The 18,821-nt window shown below is 53.9% G+C and overlaps 1 protein-coding gene across 1 annotated transcript; it reads right to left on the bottom strand.

The window, feature by feature from the left end:
• Positions 1–1,226: 1,226 nt before the first annotated feature.
• Positions 1,227–11,271, bottom strand: Mgat4b (alpha-1,3-mannosyl-glycoprotein 4-beta-N-acetylglucosaminyltransferase B). The gene is made up of 15 exons (XM_036195893.1): positions 10,604–11,271; positions 5,539–5,724; positions 5,298–5,438; positions 5,076–5,209; positions 4,589–4,635; positions 4,197–4,310; positions 3,932–4,007; positions 3,668–3,782; positions 3,252–3,382; positions 2,962–3,069; positions 2,686–2,879; positions 2,183–2,261; positions 2,016–2,103; positions 1,823–1,935; positions 1,227–1,733 (listed from the first exon to the last, which is right to left on the bottom strand). Exons 1-15 carry the CDS (start codon positions 10,698–10,700, stop codon positions 1,710–1,712), a joined length of 1,647 nt encoding a protein of 548 aa, XP_036051786.1. The 5' UTR covers positions 10,701–11,271; the 3' UTR covers positions 1,227–1,709.
• Positions 11,272–18,821: the final 7,550 nt, after the last annotated feature.

The following is an 18,821-nucleotide window of genomic DNA, read 5'->3' as shown; positions in this document are numbered from 1 at the left end:
TTCTCTGGGTCAGAGAAGGTTGCTTACCAAGCAAACCCCAGAGGGCCCCAGCCACCGACAGATAGAGCCAGGCTATACCCTCCTCTAGACAGCGATTTGCCTGCGCGGCTACCTGTACCATGACAGTTATTTCCAGAGATAGCCACCCTTCACCCTAGTTTCTGTGCTCGGGGCTCTTTCAGGCTGAGCCTCAGCTGCCGGAATCATGTGTGCCTTCTTGTCCTCTACACTCAGCCCCGACTTCACACCTAGAACCAGTTGGTCTTTCCCCAGGGAGAACTGGGTCCTGTTATCTCCAACATCAGTTGGGTGTAGATGTTCAGCACACCCCTGCAGAGGCCGGCATAGTAGTGTGCATGACCAGGAATGCAGTCAATGATACATTCTCTCAAGGAGACCTCAGGGTGCTTGAGGGTCAGACCTGGGGAAGGCCAACTGACCAAACATCTCTAAATGACTTTATCTTAGCTGGCCAGCAAAAATGTTTCTCAAACAGGTCCAACAGTGTGTGCAGAGGCCCTGAGGTGGGTGGAGATGGCCCATTTATTTTAGAGAAGGCCATAGTATGAGCCAAGTGGTTGTGGTTCATGGTTGTAATCCCAGTAGTTGGGAAGCTGCGGCAATGTCTCAACCCCTGTACTACCCCCAACTCCTGCCACACACATACCACGATCCTAATATTTGAGACCAGGGGAGGAGCAGGGAGAAAGCTACTGAGGACCAACATGAAAGTGTGTGTGTGTTTGGGGGGAGGGGGATGACCAATAGACAAGTTGGCCAACACCTCCCCGAACTGAGGTACTCAGGGATTCAGGTCTTTACAATAGTTGGGGTGGGTAATGTGCCCAGCCCAAGATGACATGAGAACACTTTGGAAGGGGTTCCTATAGGATAGGTAGGCACAACTTTGGGTGCATGAAACCTCCAGTTACTGACTCAGTGGCCAAGACCTTCCTGCTAAGTGGGAATGAGACCGTGTTGAGGTATGCCAACACTGCACTGGGACACTTCACATGGTAAAAAGGGGGTTTGGGACTCCCTGGCACGACAGAGGTCAAAGTCACCTTCACCAAGTAGCCCACCAGCACTGGATGAGAGTCTCCCAGCATAGGTGAACTCCCCTAGTCCCTGCCATCAGCAAGTTTTGGGAACCCATGGGGACAGGCCAAATACAGACAGGCAGACATTCATGTGCCTGGCCAGAACATGCACCTATGAGGCATACACTTCATTAACCCTTTATTACAAGTCACGCTCTTATAGAAGTATATGCGAACTTACGTGAAAAAATCAAATGTATCCAAGAATAAAAAACACAGCACATAAGTAGTGTATGCATTCCAGTGTTCGCGCCGCACACAGCGGGCGCCCAAGAAAAAGCTCTTCTAAAATGGCCTGGCTCAAGCCAACCGGCCAGGGGCAAACGGTTCGGTTCAGTTCGGTTCTTTTTGGGCGGCAGCAGGCCGGCCCTCAGGCACAGTGTGGGGGCCGCCTGCCTCCTCCAGCGGCCCGGCGCAGCACCAGCTTCTGGGGCCTCCGGGCCAGCGGTGGACCCCAGGCCAGCCCGAGCCGCCTTCCAGGCAGAACCCTTCAGGTGGGGTGGATATGGCCTGGTCCTTTGGGACGGCGGCAGCAGCAGCAGCAGCAGCAACACCCTTGGAACCGTGGGCTCCAGAGCCGGCCATGGAGCACCCTTGGAAGCCTTCCATTTAGTCGGCCTTTTTCAGAAAGATCTGCAAGAGTCAGGCTCCGGATGAGCAGGTGCCTTGGGGCTTCTTATGGTCTAGAGGCTAGTCCAATCACTGTGCCCAGCCGATCTCACCTCACTCAAGATGACCCACACTGGGGAGTCAGTCTGGATGGAGAGGCGAAGGGCTTCCAGGGGCCCAAAGGCAGGATCCACTTCCCCTTCAGCTACACCCTTGTAGAAGGAGCCTGTGGGAGGGCAGTACCTAGAGGTAAAAACCAAAAGCCACACCCAAAAGCCCAGCCCACACAGGCCCTGCCCTACTCACCAATCTGGAGGTAACCATCAGGGCTCCTAGGGTACCGGAGAGTGGCTGAGCGGCCCTCCTGAAGGGCCTCCTTCTCTGACTGGGGGTTCTGAGGGCAAAGCAGCAGGGCTGGAGTGTCTGGCCAGGAGGAGGCAGCCTCAGACCTCACCCATACCTGCCATACTCACGTCAAAGGGCAACACCTCCACGGAAGTGTTGAAGAGTTTATCTTCTGGGTGCTCAATGTTCCCGCTGCGGAAGAAGAACCTACAGGCACCAAGCAGGCTGGTGAGCTGTGGTAAAGGTGAGGTACGGCCCAGGCATACTGCCTAGGCCCAGCAAAGAGGCCATGCCTGGGCCAGAAACATATTAGGTGGGCTTCCAGGTGCTGGGGGAGGTTTGGCACCATCTTGGACAGTCCATGGGCTGTGCTAGGCAGTCAGGGCCTTGCCCTGAGGCTGTGGTGATAGTTATCACTGAGTACCTAAAGATCTACCTTAGTCCTCACAAGACAGTTAGTACTATTATGGGTAGTGCTTTTCAATAAGGAAACTGAGCCATGGTGGGCTTAGTTGATGATGGGGGCAGATAATTCCCTCAGAGATTTAGAAGGGGTACCTAAAGACCCAGAGATATATGCCAAGGCCTCTAACTGGTGTTCACCCTGTCCCCTTTCCCAGGGAGCACTGACCGCTCAAGGCGCAGTGGCTGGAAGAAGCGGAAGCGGATAAAGTCTCCTGCAGCAGGTGTGAAGGCCCAGAAGAAATCCTCTCGCAGGTAGGCCTTCTCCAGGGTGAAATGCTGGTACGTCTTGAGGCTTGTGCTCACCTCTGCTGGGGGGTTGACATGCTCCTTCCGTAGGGCGTGCTTTCCAAAATCTTTATCCTAGAGAGGAACAGCAGGCATCAGGGCCATCCTCCAGTCCTGTCTCCACTGTGCTCTGTCCTGACTCTGTGGTATACCCCACCTTCAGTTTCTGGATCTTGCCGGCCAGTGAGGAGTGAGTGCCCACGTGCTGGAAAAGGGACGGCTTGAAGCGGATCCGAAGGTTGGCCTTCTGCCGGTCACAATGTTTCTGTGAACCGAGAGTGACACCTTAGGGTTCAGCTCAGTCCAGACCCCAAGGATGGGGCCTTTCCTTAGGATAACTAGGGGATTTCCTCAGCCAGCAGTGGCCTCTCCTTGCCACAGAGGCACAGCCAGGAACCCAGTGTGAGCTGGCAGCGTCTGTGCCGTTTCCGAGTATCCCCTGCTCACCGCATCTTTCTCAGGGTTGCAGACTTTCACCCACAGGATGTGGTCCAGGAGCCAGTCGATGGGCTTGTCTCGGTAGAACATAAGGATGAATTCTACAATCAGGCTCAGATCCAATGACTTGAACATCTTCCCTGAGGGTAGGAGTCAGGAAAAAGGGCTCTGAGTGGAAAGTACTTCTTCATCCCAGTGGGGGCCAATGTGGAGCGTCTTACAGCAAACCCCGTGGGTAGACTTCAGGCAGGTGTGGGCCCAAGAAGACAGGGCAGGGCTGGGGACCCTTGGACATCCTTATACAAAGGGCACTTGCACAGAGGCTCACTAGCAGGTCCTGGGGCTGAGAGGTGGTAGATAGAAGGGCACAGGAGGGACTGAAGGGCTGTCACCTGGCTAGTGGGACCAGCACGGGGGTGGCCTACCAATGAAGCCCAGCTGGGAGAACTCCAGGATCATCCAGTCCTCGGAGGGCTGCTGGAGGGCAAAGTTCTTCATAGTGCTCAAGTAGTTGGGCTTGGCTATGATGTCATCCTCCAGCTGCACAGAGAGGCAACAGTAAGGGGCTGGGACCCAGGACTGACACCGGGCAGAAGTGGGGTCCCTCACCCAAGTGTGGCCATGTGCAGAGTAGGCAAGGTCAGGGTCAAACAGGGTTCAGGTGGGCAGGAGAAAAGCTTCTGGCTGACCTGCACATAGTAGATGCCTTTGGACTGCGCGTACATCATGAGGAAGCAGTAATCAAGGTTCTGTTTGGTCCTCCACCTATGGGCCAGGGGCAGGCGCTTCAGAAGCAGAGACAACTCCACCCCCAGTGGACTACCACAGCGAAGCCACTGAGGCAGTTAGGGCCCCCCCTGCCCCCTCCCCCCCCCCCACCAGACAGGGTCCTCCAAAGAGACACTGACAGTGGCCTAGCACCAACAGACTCCGGGGAGCACCGAGCATAAGTACCTGACTCTCTCCTTGGGGTCCCCAAAGGACTCTCGAAGGCGGGAGAAGTCAGGGTAGAAGTGAGGGGAGGGAGAGATGACTTCCAGGAGCCCAGAATGGATCTCTGTGGGAAACCTAGGTGGGGAAGGTTCAGTGGGTGTGCAGTCTCCAGAGGCAAAAGAAGGCTGGAAGCACTCCAGACCCTCCCTGCCCCAGAAAGCTCACTAAGCCAGCATTCTCCTCCACTAGCCTCCTGAGGCACCAGGCTCCAGAAAGGCGAGGGCCCTCACACACTTTCCCTTTTAACAGAGAAGGGAAGCCCCTCCCCACACAAGGCAGATCTCTGGGGGGGGGGGGGGGTAGGCATCCGGCTGCCCTCCCTCCAGCAACCTTTCCTGGTTGCTGGTACTCACAAGGCCTTGATGTTCTCTGTCACTGCCGAGGTGTACTGTGGGTCAGTCTGTGGAAAGACCAAGTACACTTAGCTTAGCTACCACCCCAAATGGTCTGGGGGAGGGAGAAGCAGGAGTGTGAGCTTCAGATGTCCCCTAAATAGGAGTGACTTCCCGTCTTGAGAGATGAGGGGCTGCGCCTGGCCGTGGTCAGAGTTACCTCAGAGAATAGCCTTTTGAGATACACAGTCCCGGGTCAGAGGTGTGGGGTGAAGGGAACCAGAAAGCTAGTGTCTCCGCAAGGGGGCGCAAAGATTCATCTTTCTTTTTAACTTTTTGTCTCGATCCATTTGTGAATGAAACTAACGACTGCAATTCTGATTGTGTCCCTGTCCTCCCGCCCCGCCCCCACGCCGCTCTGTCTGTATTTCTCTTTATTTTTGGGGGGGACAGTTACTGTGTGTCTTCCCCTCCGTGTTCCTGTATCCCCAGGCCCTGGGCCACTCGCCTCGGCGATCAGCACCACGATGACTGAGTCTTCCTTCTCCTGCGGGCTCAGCTCGGAGATGAGCGAGTGCAATGTGTCAGTCAGGTACGAGTGCACCTCGCGCCTCACGCTCGGAATGCCCATCACCACGGACACTGCAGGGGCGCGGAGGGGTGACACTGGACAGGGCTCCGGGGACAGCCTCTCTGCCCGCCTCTCGCCCCTCCCGGGCCACGCCCATACCTCCGGTGCGGCCCTGGCCCACCCGCACTGCGGGCTGCAGACTGCTCTCCTTGGCCAGCAGGTGCGGCAGATGGTGGAGGACGGTGGGCAGATGAAGCACGTGCCTGTGCGAGACGTTCCACGGCTTCAGTCTCGGATCCTCTGGGTGGTTGGGAAAGGGGCAGGTCGGATGTTGCTGGGCCTGACCGGAAACAGCCCAGCTCTTGCAGACCACCATCCACCCCCTCCCGCAGGAGCTCACCAGTTAGGCGGCCCCAAGTGCGATTGCCCTCTCCGTCCCGCAGCGCCTGCCTCTCGGACACTGCCCTCTTGATCTCGTCCAGCACCAGGTTTAGCTCCTTGGAGCGCTTCAGGCTCTCCTGCTCAGCCGCGTGCAAACGGTCTCTCAGTGCCAGAAACTCGCGCTGGTAAATGTCCACCACGTCACCTGGTGGGGAGTAGGGGGGTGACACACACAGCCGAGCATCAGGGAACAAGCTTCCTACAGACCCAGTCCCACAGCATGTCATCACTGAACTTCTGTCTGCGCGAGAGCACACCTGTAAAGGGGTGCCGGCCACACCACACCTATGGGGCACATTCCAGTTGATGTGAAGTCACACGGATGCTCACCCTGGGCTCAAAGGGCCCCCAGCTAGAGGATTAACGCTGTCAGTGCCCCCCCCCCACTTATCTCATCCTTTAATGTATCCAAGGGAGGATCAGGTGGTATGACCACCTCCCAGTCCTAGAGGCTAGTCCTAAGCACAGACTGAACCCTCCCCACCCACGGGCTCCCAAAGTCCCCTCTTGCTTTTGCAGACTGTACCCCTTGCTGGGAGTCAGATACCCAGAGCCCCCCCCCCCCCCCCATGCAGGGCACCAGGACACAGCCCTTCCTAAGGAGCTCCTAAAGGCCAGCCTTGTGCCTCTCTCCTGCCTTCCCTTCAAGGCTGAGATGACAGACAACTCCATCCTTAAGGCTCCATTCAGCCAGCCTCCCCAGTCTAGCCCTAAGGTCTGAGCCTAGCTGGGCACAGGCCCGTGACTGTGTGTTCCTGCAGTGTGTGTGTGTGTGTGTGTGTGTGTGTGTGTGTGTGTGTGTGTGTGGTGGCGGCGGTAGGCTGCTCTGCGTGCATGGTTGTCCCTAAATTGTTCACTCACTGGGTTCTTTCCACCTCACACCCACCCAGAGCCCAGGCCACCCCCATGTTCAGATCAACAGATGAAGCTGACTAGCCCAGGGATGCTCAAGCAGTCCACAGCAGGAGCCCCAACCACAGACAGACAACCTGTGTGCTAGGCTTGGATCGCCTAGAAGGGCCTGCATGCCATCTCGAGGAGAACGGTCTGACTCTCAGCTATACTCCAGAGCTGGCAGCAGCTGGGCCCAGACATGAGCGGTGCAGGGGTGACTGGGACTCTGAGGGGAGCTGCCTGAGGGTGGAGGAGAGTCCCCAGGGTGAGAAGCACCTGTTCCCAAAGGCCTGACAGGGATCAACAGCAAGAAGGATCAGCAGCATCTCCCTGGCTAGGGGCCAGCAGCTCCTGCCAGCCTGGGCACTCAAGGCCTTTGTCTGGCTGCCTTTTGGCCTCTTTATTTGTTAACACACACACACACACCTCCCTCTCCTTTGTCAGCTTCTGCACAGGCCATTTCTTCTGGCCTAGCCTTCAAGGCCTTCTCTCTGAGTCTAGGAAGCCTTTCCAAATCCCATCCCATCCCCAGGCATCCAATTCTTGGTGGGCAGACAGCCCCAGAAGGTGGGGTGAGTTACCCCTCGAGCCTATAAACCAAAGGTGAGGCTCAAGGCAAAGAAGTCATTTCAGGACACTTCCTCCTCAGCCAGGGCAGAGACCCCTGTGCTACTTGGGTCGAAGGGAGGAACATGGAGGGAAGGGGAGAGGCTTGGAGACAGAAGAGTCAAGTGGCTTCTGTTGAGGCATCCCTTGCCCAAGGAGGCCCCCCAACACACACCCAGTATTATGCTAAAGTCCCAGGCCACACCCAGGCTTAGGTACAGCCCCGAAGGGGGAGGAAGAGGGAGAGTCAAGTTACAGGATCTGTGAGACTCAGAGCTGGGCTCAGGGGCCAGGTTACCCTGGAAACATGACCCTTGAACACTGAGAGCCCACCCCCAATCTCACCCTCCCAGCACTGGGCTATACCAACAACAGACAGGGTTGTTGAGGGTGCCCAGGCTGGCAGAGACAGCCAGGGAGGTGGTTCACAGTGGCCTAGACAGACAGGTGCCTCCCTCAGCCTGGAAGGGAAGCCCCTGCCTTCCCCTCATAGTGCAGCTAAGGGGCAGCCTGGGCCTCTGGCAGTGTCCCAAGCAGCCCTGAGGTAGGGCCATGGAAGGGGACAGGGGAAGTAACAGTGATCTGTGACTCTTGTGTATGCTTCCACCAGACCTTCTCTGCTCTGGAAGTAAGCCAAGCTCTCCTACATTAGACGGTCTCAGGTAGGCCATGGTGGGTGGCATGTCCCTGAACCATCCTGATTGGTGAGGCCGGGCACAGCTGGATCCCTGTCCTGGCCTCCCTTCCTAAGGCCTGTGCTTCAACTGTTTACCAGAAAGTAATGGGCCCCTTGGGTTCCTGGGCCTGGCTGCTGTCCACACACCAACCCTGCCGTCATTTCTCTGAACTCCACAGGACCTTTCCTTTGGTGGCCCACCATACTTTTCTGGCCCTGTTCTGCCTGGCGTTGCTTCCTGTAAGAGCCCGGTGATCTATTCCCAGGTCTACTGACTTGGGGCGGGGGGTTCCCTCCATCCTTGTAACCTTCAAATCCAGAAACTGAAGCTGTGTGATTACCTCTCTATGGGTTGTTCTTAAAGTGAGGGACTTGACTAGTTCATCCTAGCACCCCACACCTTTAGTGGGCTGGGTAGTGAGGTAGGTCAGTGATGGGGGCCTGGGGAGTCTTTGGTCTCTCCGGGTGTGTGGAGGAGGTCAGGACAGGGCTTCCTGGGAAGCAGAGGACCCTGGCTTCCATCCACACTTTCCTAGCCCAGAGAAGCAGGATGGAGCTGGCCCAGGGGTGGTCAGCAGTAGTGGTCATACCATAATAGACTATACCAGCTGTAGGACCTGGGATGCTCTGCAAGCAGGATAATTAAATATGCCCCGAGGCCCATAAACCACATTATCTTGGCAGAGGAAACAGATTTCAGAGCCAAGCTGGGGTACAAACTTTGTACACTGTACAGAGAAGGGGAAATAGGCTTGGGGCCATAGGAGGATGCAAGCCTAGCCAAAGGTCTGCTATGAACCTGCAAGAAGGTAGGGGCAGAGGTAGAGAGTGGCAGGTGTCCACTGTCTCCAGGTTTTGTAGCCTCCAAGGACTCTAGGGGATGAAGGGTCCATCACTGCTATCCAGTCCAGTGAGAGGCTAAGCTGGGCACTGAGGAGGGCGCTGCAGCTCTGCCTCCCCTCAGGAAAAGCTCAGCAGCTGCTTGGCTGAGGCTGTAGTTTGATTCCTGCACATCTGGCTGCTTCAACAGATAGAATCAAGGCTGCATTTGAACCTGGGTCCTGAACCCTGGGTGCATCTGGCCAAGTCGGGGTCCTTCCCGTTGTTAACCCAGGCTTCTAGGGTGACCCCTGCTCCTGCTGTTTCCTCCCTCTCTGGCTCTCTGCCTACATCCTCCCTTCCGGTTCTTCTGCCTTTCCCTGAAGTACTGGGCCTTCTCCTGAGCTCTATATCCTCTGCACACTGGAAGCCAGCTCCGATCGAGTGGCTGACTGGCTGAGTCTGGCTTCACTGTGAGCTTGCTACTGAGTTGTCTGCATGGAAGAACGAGAACAGTTCACCACAGCCCAGATTCCTGACTTCCAGATACCCGGCCTGGCTGGACCACCCTTGGAAACAGTACAGCCCCTGGACAGGCAGGGCTGGCCCAGTTACCGCCCTCTCCATGGCACAGGCTCCTGGGCCTGCTGTCCCTCAGGAAGAAGAACTCTGCACCTGAGCCCCACCCTTCTCTGGCTCTCTTGCTCCCCAGGTCCCCAGAGTGCCAGCCTCAGGGTGGTGACTCTCTCAGGAGGTGTCTTGCCATCAGATGGGGACATGTGACGGTTGTAGGAAGCACACATTGCCTAACTGAGGATGAGACACAAAGGCTAATGGCCCTGCCCACAATGGGACAACCCGGTCCCAGTTCTGCAAGCATGGCTCCACTACAGTCTCCATGGCCTTTAATGGCCTCTCTGCCAAGGGCTCAAAATGTATCCTCCTGAGTGACATACCCTACCTCCCGAGAACTCCACCTCGGCCATACCTTTTCCCAGATAGCTCATCCCATCCCACAGCCTCTGCCCTGACCACACTCTCTCTGTGTCAGGCTCTAGGAAATCTCTCCTCAGAGTTCCTGGCCTGTGATTCTCTCAAAGCCAGTCCAGGCTTCCACCAGAACAGGACAAATCCTAGAGAAGGCTGGCCTGGCCTGGGCTGGCAGGAGCCAGGTGGTGTGAGTTGGACTTTCCCCATGCCTCTTTCCCCAGACTCATTTAGCATCACCTTGGGCCACAGAAAGCCTGTCTGAGGGAGGAAGAGGGCTAACTTGCCCCAGCCTGACATGACAGGAAGACCAGAAGGCAGGAAGGAAGGAAGCAGCTTTTGGAAGAGCCTCCTGTGTTCAGGCTGGGTGGATCATGGCCTCTCAGATCCTCAGTTCCCGGTCAGCTCAAACCACTCAAGCTAGCTCACAACTCCTGACAGTGTCAGGGCCTGCACCCCTCTACTCCCAAGAGGACTGGCCAGCCTGCCCAAGCTTCAAAGGTGTATCAGGGAGCTGGGGGTGGGCCAAGGAAACCCCACAAGATGATCACGTATCAGGGCTCCTGGGCTAGCTCATCAGGAGGCCCTCCAGAGGAGTCCTGGGGCCCGGTGCCATGGAGAAGGCTGTAGGCCTCCAGGGAGCAGCACTCACAGGGGCACAGACGTCGATGAGGCAGGAGGATGGAGGCCTTGGCCGTAGCTCCTCACCTGCCTCAACAACACTGTGCCTGCCCTTGTCCACGAGCCGGCAGTGGGTTCTCCGGGTCCACCCGATCACAACTACCTCTGTGACCTTGTGCCTCTGCCCATCTATGTGGTAACTCCATAGGTCTTCAACTTGCCAGTGGGAGCGCCCGCGCCTGGCATGGGCTAAGCGCAGGCAGAGAGACGGGGACCTGGTCACCGCTCGTCCTCCTCGGCCCGGCCGGCCCGGGGAATTTCATTCCGCCGGCGGCAGCAAACAAGTGGGGCGAGGATGGGAGGGGCTCAGGTGCACCGGGAGCGGGCCTGCGCGGGCGGCGGCGACCGGGTGGGGGCTCACCTTTCTGGCCGCTGAGCGCCGCGTACCAGGAGAGCGACAGGAAGGCGCACAAGCAGAAGAGCAGCAGCGTCAGGAAGGTGCCATTGCGGAGCCTCATCTCCCCCGGTGCGCGGCGGGCGCCGGCGGGGCCGAGGCCGCATGGCCCGGGGAACCGGGGCCGGGGCGCGGGGGCCGGGAGGCGGCGGGGGCCCCGGCCCCGGAGCGCGGGGGAGCTGCGGGCCCGGAAGAGGCGGCTGCGGTCTGGGCGGGAAGAGGGACGGGCGGGGGCCGGACGGGCTGCTCCTCCGCGGCGCGCGGCGCTAGCGGCCTCGGTCGGAGGCTGGGCCCGGGCCGGGCAGGGTTGGGCAAGGCGGCAAGAGCCGCGGCCCGGCTGGATCCGGGACCGCCGCCGAGTCGACGGCGAAGGGCGGGGCGGCCGGGATTTAAAGGGGCCGCATCACCCGCTGCCGCGGGGAGCACCGCGAGGGGGCGGGGTGGGAGGCCAGCGCCCGGGATCCCCCGTGGGCCGAGCTCGGGAAGCACGGCGCTCGCGTGGAATAGCGCACCCTGAGGGAGAGGTGGTCTAGTCTCAGGAAAGTCGAGGCCGCGGTAGTGACGAGTGAGGGTCAGCTGCTGTGCAGCAGGGACAGACTTGCGGAGGTGCCAGCCCCACGAGCCTGCCCTCAGGAAGATCTCACGGGCAACTCCCCACACCCAGACCTCAAGCCCTCCTCCCGACCGAGAGGGTCTAGGCTTGGGAGGGGGACCCGAGTGGCCCGGCTGAGGTGATCTCTAGCTGACAGGAGCGGCCAGGAGTGCCCCCTGCCCTCTCCTGCGCCCACCAGTTCTGCCTTCCCAGGACATTCTCTGCTGCGCCTCGGATGGTATGCTGTGGACGGGGGAGGCGCTCCTACTCTGTGGAACAAGGACAATGGGCCGCTCTCAGGAGTAACAGTCGTTGTTTGTAGGTGTGGAACACCCTCCAGAGCCCAGCCGGCTAGCTTCCCGGAGGTGCCAGGGTTGCTGTGGGCGACAGTCAGGCTCAACCTGCAGTTTAGAGGGGCACCAGGTCTGCAGGGTGACAACGGGCTCTGGCTCCGATTTGTACAGCAGCGGCCGCAGCCTTTATTGCTGGTCTTGTCTTGCACTTTCACATAAGGACTCATTACAGACTCCCCCCGCATCCACCCACCCAGGGCTCTGCTGAAGCAGTAACTGGACACACAATGAAAGGACTGGCTGGGCCCGGGGCAGCTTCTGGGCGTGCATTTTGGTAGCGCCATGTCTACTTCCCTGATTGGGCCTCACCGCCATTCAAAATGGAACCAAATGCTACTTTGTAAAATGGAGCTACGCAGGACCCGGTGATGACTGCTACCAAGTGTGACCACTCGGGTTCCATTCCTCAGGATCCACAGGGTGGAAGGAGTAAAATAACTCCTGTAGTTTGCTCTCTGATCTCTGCATGCTAGCTGTGGCAGCAAGTGTGTGTGTGTGTGTGTGTGTGTGTGTGTGTGTGTGTGTGTGTCCCTGAGGGCCCAGCTCGGGAGGGTGGCGCTTGGGTGTGAGCAAGCACCCGGGTTGCAGGAGGAGGTAGGGGGTGGTCTCAGGAAAGCAGAGGCTACAGTGAGGATGATATACATGCACACTGCAGTGTCCCACACCCACACCCAGGAGACCAGCCAGGCCTGCATAGTGAAATCTTGGGGATGGTGCAGGGGTCAGGGGGTCAGAAGGCAAGACACCGTTTGGAATGACTTAGAGCAGGCTACAGCCTTATTTCCACACCTGATCTTGTTGGAGTCTTCTGAAGGAAACTATTATGGTTTGTGTGTATTTCCATAGGAGTCTTCTCTGTGCTGCAAAGAATAGCAGGTTTTTATTTCGTCATATAAAGTCTTAATTTTGTTTAAAAAAACAAAACAAAACAACAAAAAATGGTGCAGCCAGTATAGCGTGGTACATGCCACTAATCCCAGCACTTGGGCATCGGAGGCAGGTGGAGCTCTGTGAGTTCCAGACCAAAAAAAAAAAAAAAAAAAAAAAAAGGTTTGAGACCAGCTGGATATACATAGAAAATTCACAATTCTAAATAGCGTTATACAACGCAACTATCCCGAAAACAAACAATAAGGTTGGAGAGATGGCTCAGCAGTTAAGGTTAAAAGTACTAACTGCTTGCTCTTCCAGAGGACCTGAGTTAGGTTCCCTGCAGCCATATCAGGTGGCTCACAGCTTCCTGTAACTCCAGCTCTATGGGGATCAGAAACCTTGAAGCCCCCAAGCTCCATAGGTATGTGCACAAGCACTGGAGTGCTCTCACACACACACACACACACACACACACACACACACACACACACCTAAAAATCAAGCAACAAAAGTATATCAGAGCTGGAGATGTAGCTCAGTGGTTAGCATTCACTGCCAATATCAACTAAACAAAAAAGTGTATTTATGTTTTAAAGTGGGATGATTTGAGGAAAATGCTACAATTATTAAACCAGTGGATGTGAAGGAGATGGGTTGTCAGTGTGTTGTATGATATTTTGTTTGTGTTCTGACAAATAAAGCTTGCCTGGAGATCAGAGGGCAGAGCTAGCCACTAGTTAACCATAGCGGCCAGGCAGTAGTGGCACACACCTTTAATCCCAGCTCTTGGGAGGAGAAAACAGGAAGATGAGTTCACGGGGCCACCCTGGGCTACACCAAAGTGCATCAGTCTAAAAGAGAAACAGAGCCAGGTGGTGGTGGTTCACATCTTAATCCCAGCACTAGGGAGATGGAGACAGGCCCTCAGGCACCCATCCAGGCTGAGGATTTGTAGAGACAGAAGGCCCATTCAGTCTGAGAATTCATAGAGTGAAGAACTCTCTAGTGGTTGACTGCTCTGCTTGTCTGATCTTTCAGTTTTCACCCTTGACTGTTAAGACCAAGTAGGGTCGCCCTTCATCAGTGACCATGTTTGAGCTCCTCCTCCATCCCATGACTATCTTGGAGTAGGGGAGCAGGAATGAGGAGAAGCCCATGAAGGCCCCTGATATGTGGGGAGCAGGGCCATGGTATCACGTAGAGCCAATGTCCCAGGGCTAGGACCTCAAGCAGCCTTTCTACCTGCAGGCTTCTCCTTTTAAAATGGAGCTTCGGGGCCGGGCGGTGGTGGCCCACGCCTATAATCCCAGCACTCCAGAGGCAGAGGCAGGTGGATCTCTGTGAGTTCAAGGCCAGCCTGGTCTACAAAGCAAGTTCCAGGACAGGCTCCAAAGCTACAGAGAAACCCTGTCTTGAAAAACCAAAACAAAAAATGGGGCTGCGGTTGCCGGGCACGTGTCCTATTTTCCACTGCCCTGTGCCTTTGTGGTAATCAATCTGGGCCTGTTTGCCACCCCACATCCCTCCAGACATTTCCTGGCTCTTCATGTTGTCTCGTAGCTGGTGACACACCTTCACCTGAGGCTCAGCTTCAGGTCCTAATGACTCACTCAGGAAGAGGGGGCCACATGGCTTTCCTTTTCAAACCCTAGCTGTGGGTGTTTCTTCCTCTGTTCTCCTCACTTTTCACACAGTGAAGATACAGTCATCCCTTCTTCTTCCTTTGTCAGATTTGGGGTCTCACTACGTAACACTGGCTGGCCTGTAACTCACTGTTCAGACCAGGGCTGGGATTAAAAGCCCGAGTGACACCCAGCTGTTCCGATCACAGCTCTTAGCCATTGTTCTGGGACAACCTTTGGAGGTGGTCTAGGAGCTCAGCCTCGGGGGAGAGGCCAGGAATAGAGCTGAGAAGAGTATGAAATCCATGCATGTTTTCACATAGCCTCGATGTGTCCTTCAACTATGAAGCAGCCTGTGGATTTCCCAGTCTATGTGACTGTCACAACAGAAATCACTAGGATTTTCATCTCCTTCAACTAGAGGTGTGGCAGACACTTCAAAAGAACGGCTACACTCATGGTAGTAACTTGATATTTCTGATATTAGTCCTGCCTCTAGATCTTACAAGTTAAGAATCATGGGGCTGGTCTGTGGGGGTGGGGCTGGTCGGTGGTGGTGTATGCCTTTAATCCAGCACTCAAGAGGCAGAGGCAGGAGGATCTCTGTGTGTTCGAGGCCAGCCTGGTCTACAAAGTGAGTTCCAAGGAGAGCCTGGGCTGTTACACAGAAAAACCTTGTGTGTGTGTGTAGGGGAAATCTCAGACTGAACAGGCCTTCTGTCTCTACAAATCTTCAGACTGAATGGGCGCCCAAAATCCTGTCTCCACCCACCTTATATTCCTGTCTCCACCTCCCTAGGGTTTAAAGATGTGAGCCACTACCACCTGGCTCTGTTTCTCCCTTAGACTGAATCAGTTTTGTGTAACTCAGCTTGGCCTTGAACTCCTGAAGAAGAACCATGAATATTTATATATGTTTTCACAAATATTTTTCTGACATTTACATTTCAGTGGCTTGTTATAAGGCCTTGGCTTATAAAACATGGGTCTGTGGGATAAATCTCTAATTTCAGTTTTTGAGAGGGGGATGCAAGAGGATTAAGAGTCCAGCTAATTGTTCAATTATCTTTTAAAGCAATTTATTTATTTTTATTTGCATTGGTATTGGTATTTTGCCTGCAGGTATATCTATGTGAGGGTGTTAGATCTTAGAGTTACAGACAGTTGTGAGCTGCCATGTGGGAGCTGGAACTTGAACCCAGGACCTCTAGAAGAACAGTCAGAGCTCTTAACCACTGGGCCATCTCTCCAGCCCCAATAGTTCAGTTGTTAAGAGGGAAAGGGTTTGATTCCCAATACCCACGGCAGCTCACAAGTCTCTCTCCTCTGAGAACACTGTGCTCACATTGGATCCATACATTCATGCAAGCAAAACACTCCAATACACTTAAAAACAAAAGGAGTAAGTAACACATTTCTTAAAATGGTGGCATATGCTCATAATCCCAGCACCTGGGTGGCTGAGGCAGAAGAATTACTTCTAGTTGGATTGTATAGTGAGTACCAGGCCACCTGGCCTACAGAGTAAAGGTTGTCTCTAGAAACAAAAATGAACCAAACAAAAAAATACAAACATGAATGCTTTGATGTTGATCTGGCCACTGCCCTGCCAGAACCTGTCCACCTTGCCCGGGGCTGGAGAGGCAAGGTTCATGGAGCTTGGCAAGATTATAATGGGGGAAGGTAATCGTGCCTGGAAGGGCAGAGGGCATCCTAGGGAAAATGGGTTTAATGTAGGACCTGGGGAGAGGAGGTGGGGTCTCACAGAAATTGTCCTCAGCATATACAAATGAATCTTAAAGGGACAGTGCCCGCTTCCCCACCAGTACAGATAGAGAGCCCAGTAAGGTCCTGGCCCTGGGCTTGCTGGGGAAGGATCTTTATGTACCTTGTCAGGAATTTAGTTAGTTATTTTTTCCTTATTTCTTTTTTGATCCAGTGTAGCCAAGGCTAGTCTTAAATTTTGGGTCCTCCTCCAGTCTCCACTTCTCAAGTGCTGTGATTTCAGTACTCATCTGCTGATTGGAGGTTCTGTCCTGAGATCAAAAAGCAGGAAGAGGGGCTGGGATGGTGGTGGTGCCATTGCCTTTAATCCCAGCACTCAGGAGGCAGAGGCAAGAGGATCTCTGTGTGTTTGAGGCCGGTCTGGGCTACAATGCCAAGTTTTAGGACAGACAGAGCTGTTGTTACACAGAGAAACCCTGTCTCAAAAATCAAAACAAAAAGCAGGAAGGACAGGACCCAGAGTTTACACTTAAATCTCGAGATGAGCCTTCCTGTGGACTACAAGTGGAATGAGGGGAAGCCAGGAGGCCGCTACCAGAGCAGGCTGTTGGAGGTCAAGTCCAGAATGCACCATTTAACCACTACTGCATAGAAATTGTTCTGAGCTGACAGCACTTGAGAACAGGCTTTTATTTTATTTGTTTGCTTGTTTATTTTTGAAATAGGGTCTCTCTATGTAGTCCTGGCTGTCCTGGAACTTGATATGCAGGACAGGCTGGCCTTGAATCACAGAGATTTACCCACTATGGCTCCCCAAGTGCTGGAATTGAAGGCTGAGCACAGTTGGGAACAGGCTTTCACCTAAGCTCCTTCATGTGCCTCAAAGCATAATCTCCCAGAGTGCTCTCTGCTGGAATTAACCAGAAAATGATTAAATCTCAGAGCCTCAACGCCAGAGATAATCAGGCACACTCAAATGGGCGCTCTTACAGAAGAATTTATGAGTCATGTTATCTTCCCTAAAAATCATTTGTTTGCCTGTAATCCCTCCTCATTAAGTTGATACACAATGGTGAGATGTCACTGAGAGTGAAGCCATTTCCTGCCAAGCCATTCCATCCCAAGGACCTGAATGGTGCAAGGAGAGAGTGGATTCCCACAAGTTGTCCTCTGACCGCTACATGTGCACTGTAGTACACACACACACACACACACACACACACACACACACACACACACACAATTTAAAAAAAAAAATCTAAGTTGATATTTGGGCTGAGCCTGGTAGCCTTTACTCCAGCATTCAAGAGGCAGGGGCAGGCAGATCTCTGTGAGTCCCACACCAGCTTATACTATATATAAAATGAGCTCCAAGATTCTATCTTCTTTTGTTTGTTTGTTTGTTTTTCTGAGACAGGGTTTCTCTGTGTAGTTTTGGTGCCTTTCCTGGATCTCACTCTGTAGACCAGGCTGACCTTAAATTCACAGAGATCCACCTGGCTCTGCCTCCAGAGTGCTGGGATTAAAGGCGTGCGCCATCACAAGGGGTAGGAATGTTTTAATGAAAACATACTTATCAAAGCTGCAGTCCATCAAGGACTCTGACAGACCTACTCAGTTAGTTCTTGCCCAGGCTTCAGAGATAGCTGCTGGAACAAGGCTTCCCTGGTAGAGGAAAGAAAGCTCTAGAAGCTTTGGTATTAGCAAATGGAGAGACACTTGCCTTGTCATGAGTCTGTGGCTTTTACTGTCTCAGGTCCTTGGCAGGAACTAATCACAAGGTCTCACATTAAGAGAGCGGGTTGATTTTATAGATATATAAAACTCAGAACATTTCCTGGCATAAAAGATACATGAAGTTATTACCGTTGCTATTAGGAATTAGAATCAACAGGAATTGCTGGTGGTTTGAGGGTCAGGGTGTGGCACAGGCTTCTAGCCATTATCACAGTGGCCTCCTCTGGAACTCTGGAGTAGACATGGGGTCTAGGGAGATGTCAGGTCAGTACTCTTGGCTACAACAGATCCAAACCAAACTGAGTCTGTGAAGGTTTCCCACACCTGTAACTCCAGCATTCAGAAAACAGAAGCCGAAGGATTATTGAAAGTCTGAGGCCAGCCTGGTCTATACAATGATTACAGACTCTCGTCAGGGCTGCACAGCAAGACCCCATCTTTTTTCTCTCTCTCTGTATTGTTCCAATTTTAGTAGATGTGCTGCCTAAGTGAGCACAAAATTATTTTGTTACTTGGGTTTGCTTTTGTCTTTTCTAATTTTTTTCAATGTTTATTTTATGTGCATTGGTGTTTTGCCTGCATATATGTCTGTGTGAGGGTGTTGGAGTTACAGACAGTTGTGAGCTGCCATGTGGGTGCTGGGAATTGAACCCAAGTCCTCTGAAAGAACAGTCAGTGTTCTTAACTGCTAGGCTATCACTTCATCCCAAGAGCCCCTCATCAAACAAACAAAAACAAGCTATAGAGATGGCTCAGTGTGTAAAGACATTTGTCATGGAGCCTGAAGACCTGAGTTGTACCCCCAGAGACCCACACGGCAGAAGAGAACTCCCAAAAGTTGTCTTCTGACCTCTACAAGGTACTGATTCCATTTTGGTTTTTAGTCTTGTCTATTGGGCCTGGTAGAAGAACCTAGTCTAAAACAGTAGTCACAACACCTTCTGTAATTTTACTTGTGTGTGTGTGTGTGTGTGTGTGTGTGTGTGTGTGTGTGTGTGTGTTACTGGGGACTGGATCCAGACTTTCCCGTATGCTAGGCAAGTGCTCTACCATTGAGTTATATCTCCAGACTTTTGTTTATTTACTGTTTTAGTTTTGAGAGAGGATTTCTCTGAGGCCTTGAAACTGTGAATCCTCTTGCTTCAGTCTCCTGAGTGGTTGAGATTACAACATCATGAGGCCTAACTGCCATTTGTACTTTTTATTTCGTTGAACTAACATTTGCTGAGGGCTCAGGCACCTCACAAATGCTGGTCAAGGGCCCCCTGTGTGCCTGCTTGGGA

This window comes from Onychomys torridus, chromosome 8 (assembly GCF_903995425.1).
Source record: "Onychomys torridus chromosome 8, mOncTor1.1, whole genome shotgun sequence".
In the NCBI taxonomy this organism is placed as follows: domain Eukaryota; kingdom Metazoa; phylum Chordata; class Mammalia; order Rodentia; family Cricetidae; genus Onychomys; species Onychomys torridus.
Note: the sequence above shows the minus strand (reverse complement) of the source record. Positions and strands in the feature narration are given on the sequence as shown.